The sequence below is a fragment of the Monopterus albus genome, unplaced genomic scaffold (assembly GCF_001952655.1).
Source record: "Monopterus albus unplaced genomic scaffold, M_albus_1.0 scaffold27.1, whole genome shotgun sequence".
Lineage (NCBI taxonomy): Eukaryota > Metazoa > Chordata > Actinopteri > Synbranchiformes > Synbranchidae > Monopterus > Monopterus albus.
In genome coordinates this window covers 448949-455446 of record NW_018127907.1, presented here as the reverse complement: position 1 = coordinate 455446, position 6498 = coordinate 448949, and the positions used below count along the sequence as shown (strand labels likewise).

The 6498-nt window shown below is 40.3% G+C and overlaps 1 protein-coding gene across 1 annotated transcript in view; it reads right to left on the bottom strand.

Moving 5' to 3' along the window:
- Nucleotides 1–6498, bottom strand: part of tenm1 (teneurin transmembrane protein 1) — a 181262-nt gene that overhangs the window by 50855 nt on the left and 123909 nt on the right. The window contains exon 19 of the mRNA XM_020595580.1: nucleotides 748–891. Within this exon, the coding sequence (XP_020451236.1) occupies nucleotides 748–891 (144 nt within the window). The remainder of the gene's footprint in view (nucleotides 1–747; nucleotides 892–6498) is intronic.

Sequence of the window (6498 nt, the reverse complement as noted above, 5' to 3'; positions counted from 1 at the left end):
TTATCAATGTAACAGCACAGGTCTGTCGCTAGCCATAATAAATTTAGCATTTCCACTACACAAGCTTGGTTACTATTAGTTTTCCGGTAGTGTATTACATTATTTTGGTGTACCAGACAGATGCTCGGTGTAAATATCGATAACATTAGCTAGTTAGCTTACGAACTAGCTTAGCTACATCTCCGTTTGTAAGATAACCGATACATAACTCTACCTTCGTAGTCGTGGATGTATGAAGAAGCATATAGCTTAAACCCATTATCCAGCCTGCTGCCCGGTGTTTTAGACGTCGAACTGCATATTCGGTGTACATCCGTGATCTTCATCTTTGATAATTCTTGGAGACATCTTGAGTAGAACAGCGCCATATTTCATACTAGTCGCAAACCGGAAGCGGATGATTCTGTTTTGCAGTAAACGGAAATAAGTTGCGCATAACTCCTATTGTGTAGGCTAGTCACCCTGGGTGTCTGCCTTTCTGCTACTTTTACAGTATATCAAGGAGCACAACAGAGATACATCTTGGATTTTATTACGTTATCTTTGACATTTTTGTCTGTTTATGTGTGACTTTATTGAATGTCAAACAAACAAAAAAATAAAATAAAATTCAATGTTGTGACATTCTGATCCATATTTACTGTATGTGGCTGAGTCATTTTTGGGAAAAAAAATGCAATTCAATTTCTACATTAAAAGCATCTGTGTGACTTAGGTGAAAAGAATGGCCTATGGGTGTGTACTCACCACTGCGTATATTGAGGGCGTGGTGTTTGTCCAGAGACCACCCTCCCAGGTTTGATGGGACTAATTCAAATCCTTGCATTATAGCAGTCCTCCTCTCCCATTGAATAACACCAGGACATGACTCATACTCGTAGCCGACTGACACTGAAATGCAAACACATGCACACAAAATAAGGCTTGATGTTCTGCACAGTAATAACTAATGTAGATATGTGCCATAGATCCGCTGTGTCTACCACTAGAGACTGTAGAGCAAAATGGCTGTATATGTGAGAACTTGGCAACTACACTTTACACACACACACACACACACACACATCCCCCATCTCTCTTCAAACTATATTGTACTGAGTGGTGAAACAGATGAAAGGCCAGCAGTCAGACCTCATCAGTGTGTGCGTGTTTGAGAGAGATCAGTGAGAAGTGGAGGCGTAATCAGGAAGAGCCCGTCTTCATGAAGGAGCCCTAGAATTAGCTGCCTGGCCTCTTAGTTGTAATGATACGCTGTGCAGCTTCCCACTACAGCTAACAACTATCAACAGCTTCTTTTTTTTTGTTTTGGCATGTGTTAGAAATCACCCTAACACATGGCAGGAATCATTAATATTGACAGTAATTTACCATGTGAGACCTGAAATACATGTAAAGTCAGGAGTTTACAAAGCCTCAGGATCTCTAGAAAACATGTCACACTGTATACTGTCATACAGTACAGGTCATTCTGAAATACAGAATCACACATGAGACATGTATCAAGTCAACAGACATTTTCAGAGGAGTGCATTTACTAAAGAACTGTAAAGGGTTTGGGTGTTTTCAATGTGTCACTTTCTATTTTTACTCCACTACAGTGATTTGACAACTACAGCTACAGTACTAGATCATTTGTAGTTAAATATTAGGTTTACTTCAACAAGCCACAGCACTAAAATAATGACCAAATAATATAATGTATGTTAATATTACAACATATAAAATTAATATACAAGTCTGAAATTAGCTATAACTGTGTGCACAATGAATTTATTCATTACTGATACTGTTACAAAAATTTTGAATGCAGATCTTTTACTTTATTTTTACACTGTAGTATTGCTACTTTTTGTTGAAGCTGCTATTGGTAAATGGACTTATACTTGTATAGCGCTTTTCTGTGAATTTTACAGCAGGGCACTTTCATACTGTTTGCCCATTCACATTCCCAGATACACACACACGCTCACACACCCGTGGCATGGAGCAGCTTGGGGTTCAGTGTCTTGCTCAAGGACACTTTGACATGTGGAGTGGAGAAGCTGGGAACCGCCAGCCTTCTGGTTAGGAGATGACCCACTCTACCTTCTGAGCCACAGCTGCTGCGTTTATTATCACCCTGTAAAGTTGTTGTGGCAAAACTCCTTAGCAAACAGTCATACAGCCTATTTACACCTCCAGATGATGCTGAGCAGCTTTATCATTCAATTAGTTGTGTTTCTAGCCAAATGACAAATTTAAGTCCAATATTCTCTCTGCTTTTGGGTGCCATATGTCTTGCTCTTTAGGAGCTAAATGCTACATCCACAAACTAGTCACTAATTTTGTCTGTCTGCTCTTTGGATGTGGGAGCTAGTATGCAGTTTCAGCACTTTTACTGAAAACAGGTTCCTGTTGTGTTTGGAAGTAACTTTAAAAAGAGCTTGGGGGCAAACAACAAGTTCATGGAGGCTCATCACTACATGTAATCCTCTTTAAAATTACACCCAATAATTGTTTGCTTGAATTAAACTATTGATTAGTGCAATTTTAAGTATAACATCTATTAATATGCTGTTAGTGGCTGCAGGGCGATACTGTCATTAACCTTTCATTAACCTCAGATGAGGTAATGTACAAATAAGGAGTCATTCTATCTTTCCTTAAGTAACCAAAAAATGTTTGAAGTATTTTTCCAATATTTGTTTTTCAGTTGGAAAGAACACTTTTTAGCATTCTGTATAATTAAAGCAGCAGGAGTTCAATACAGTTAACTCAGTCACACTTTAAAATGATATAACATTGTTTAAATGACGATAATCACAAGCTGTACAGAACGGCTTGACACATCTGACACAAAAGCTGCAGAAAATAGTTGTTGCTGTCAGTCACCGTTGGTGCTCATTTCTCTCACTTGCTTCATTGTAAACCAACATGCCTGTGAATTGATGGGCACCCAAGGAGAACTAGGGCGCAAAGTCAGCATAAACAGTAGAGATGGTGGAATATGTAAATAGGGGAGCCCACATTATGCACAAACTCAGGAGATTCCATTTAACAAGGAGCGAAAATCTCAGCAGGCACACAGGGCCAACTTAAATCTCTAACTCAATGTGTACAATCAATACAGTGATTGCGGAGGGAAACTAATGGGTAATTTGGGACACTGGGGATTCTGAAAGGAAAAAAAAAACTTTTATGGTTGAGCAAAAAGTTCTTATTCCAGGTATTATGTCTTTGGTTCATTCAAAAGGTTTATTTGTTTCAGTTTTGTCTGTCTAAATCTTTGATAGGCTTTTGCTTTGGAGGGACAGAAACAACTGAGAAGCACAGACCTTAAATTTACATCGAAGTAATGCATGGGCAGGGTTCCCACAAAAAAGATCTTGCCAAAGTAAAAACATATAAAACATGTAATGTATTAGTAGTGTGTAATTTGTGACCCATGAAGTCAAATCACATCCACGTTGAGGAACCTGCCTCATGACCTGGAATCCAATCCATCCTTACAAAAATACATCAAAAGTCACCATAAACACAGTACATTGCCATCGATAGTCACATTTTTTAAGCTCTACAATAAAACCTGACTTTATTTGAAGAACAAGGATTTTCCAGGACATAACGGGCAAAGCAATCTCAGAGGGAACATGTCTGTGTTTTGAGAACCGCTTCACAACAGAATATCACTGTAGCTATATTACAAGAAATGACACACACACACACACAGCAGCACAATACACATACACACCGTAATATATAAATGCACACTCAATATCTCACAGGTGAAAGCTTTCATTCCCCTCTGCTGAAGCCTCAGGCAGTGTGTTCACCCCAGCAAACAGAGCATGATCTCCCTTTCTCTTGCTCTCCCTGGGTATGTGCGAGCACATGGAGTGTGTGTACAGTACGCGCTGGTTTATGTATGTTTGCATGTTCGTGTGCATTTGTGTCGCTGTGCCAACAAAACACTGGGAACTATAGAGAAGGAAGGGATCAGGGGACAACATGGGTAGAGAAAAGAGAACAAAGGAGGCCAGAGAGAGACAGGAGAGAGGTAATGGGGAGATCAGAGTGAATGGAGGAAATAACAAGCGGCGAAGAGCAGAAAAGAGAGTTCAGCTGAGGACAGAAACAGAGGAAACACTGTGAGGGTAGAGGAAGATATGAACGGAAGGAAGGGAAGGCCAGGGAGGGAGGAGGCTTAGTAAAAGCAGGGCAAACAAAAAAAGCAGGATCATTTGAGTTGTGAAAAGGTGAAAGATCAGACGAGAGCCGGAGCAGATGAAATGGAGCTCTAGAAGATAAGGAGAGGAGGGGATGGATCAGGAGGAGAGAGAAGGCCCGGGGATGGAGAGATGCAATCTGTGTATGAGACCATACACTCGAGTGGACAGAGCTCCTGGTGTGACTGCGATATCTCAGTACTTATGAAAAGCTCTCTCTCGCAGCTCCACTCTTTGTCTATAACCGTCTGCAAAGAAAAATGGTGAACACAGATAGTGGAAGCATTATCTCTCAAACTACAGATACAGAGTTCAGAGGTTTAAGCCTTTATGGCAACTTTAAAATGGCTGTTTTTGCAGCAATGAATCAAAAGTGCAATAACAGTAAGTTATACATCCAGTATATCTTTTTGCACAAGCGAGAGAGGACACAGGGGAAACAACGGACCATATGACAACCTCCATGCACCAGATTTGTATTTAGTATATGCACACATTTTTCTCCATAGAGCCAGTACTGTCAAAACTCTCCAGAAGAAGTTACTGCAGATATCTTTACTGCCAGTTACTCCACAGTGTATTTGTAAGCCATCCATCCTCCTATTCCTCCTTCTCAGTGCAGCTTTGTCTCCTCTACTGTATATCAGTGCAGGGAGTCTCAGAGAGGCAGAACAGCATCTACACTGCTCACAGTTCGGCTGTTTGTCTCAGCCACTTCTCAGTGCATTTAATACATGTTTAACTTCTTAACTAATCATACTTTAACTATAGCAAACAAGCTGGTGATAAATCCTGACTCTGTAGTGGGTACAGAGTTGGACTCCCTTACATCCGTAGTGGAGAAGAGGACCCTCGGTACACTGCGGTCTCTCCTGGACAGTGTTCGTCACCCTCTACACAGCACCATCACCAGGCACAGGAGTTCATTCAGCAGTAGGCTGCTGTCTCTCTCCTGCTTCACAGACAGACTGAAGAAGTCGTTTGTCCCTCTGGCCATACAACTCTTCAACTCATCCTAGTGAGGAGGTCTGATCTGGACTTTTGGACATGGACATGTGATGTCACTACTTAGCTCTGTGATATTATGATCCCACTTCACTATGACACTGTACTACTGAACTGCATACTGTTTATCCTTGTTTCTACCTTTGCACATAATGCTCATTCTTGCACATATTGCCATTGTACACAGATACCCCATGCACATTTACTTATTATGTATACACTATGTATACTGTATACCTGACACATGTTACTCTCTCTCTCTGTCTATCTATCTACCTATCTGAACACAGTTGCATTTTGTATATCTGGAACTGTCAAACACCAGTTAAAGAAACTAAACCTAGATAGGTACTTAGGTACCTATAGGTACTTATTATCAGCCTCCAGTCTTTAATTTCTGAGTGGGAGACTGCCTATTATCAACTGGTTGATTGCCTAATGAATAGCCAGTTAGTTACACAGTGACTTGCAATCAGGCCCTTGTGCAAAGCGGCCGCCAAAGACCTTAGAGTTAATAGGAATCAAGATCAGGCTACGCTCAGGTGTTGTTGGATGCAACACAGAGTTTGACACAGTTGATCAAAATATGTTATTTCAAAGGCTTGATCTTGTGTTTACTGTGGATGAAGGTAATACTGCTATTCTGATTCTCCTAGATCTTTCAGCTGCTTTTGACACAGTAGACCATCGTATTTTGTTGTCCCGTCTGCAGCACTCTGTAGGACTTGATGGTAATGTTCTTAAATAGTTTAAATCATATTTGTCTGATAGGGGTTTTGCTGTACATATTGATGAGTTCTCTTCTTCTGTTGTTCCTTTGAACTGTGGTGTGCCTCAGGGATCCATCTTGGGGCCAGTTCTCTTTTCTTTGTATTTACTTCCCCTTGGATCGATTTTTATGAAATATGGGTTGTCTTTTCATTGTTATGCAGATGATATTCAAATTTATTTGCCATTGAATGTCAAAAAGAGCAACTCATTTCAGACCTTGATGGATTGCCTGAGGGACATTAAGGCATGGTTATCACATAACTTCTTACATATTAATGAAAGTAAGACAGAATGTGTTGTAATTGGTAACTCTGGTGTCACTGGTTCTGATATTCCTAGTTTTTTGGCCTCCTACCTGAGGCCTCATGTGAGAAATCTTGGGGTGGTATTTGATGGTGCTCTTAAGCTGGACGAACAGATAAAGTCTGTAGTTAAAGCCAGTTGAGACTTTTGGCTAAGATTAAACACTTTCTTTCTTTTAGTGATTTTGAAAAGGCAATTCATGCCTTTATTAGCA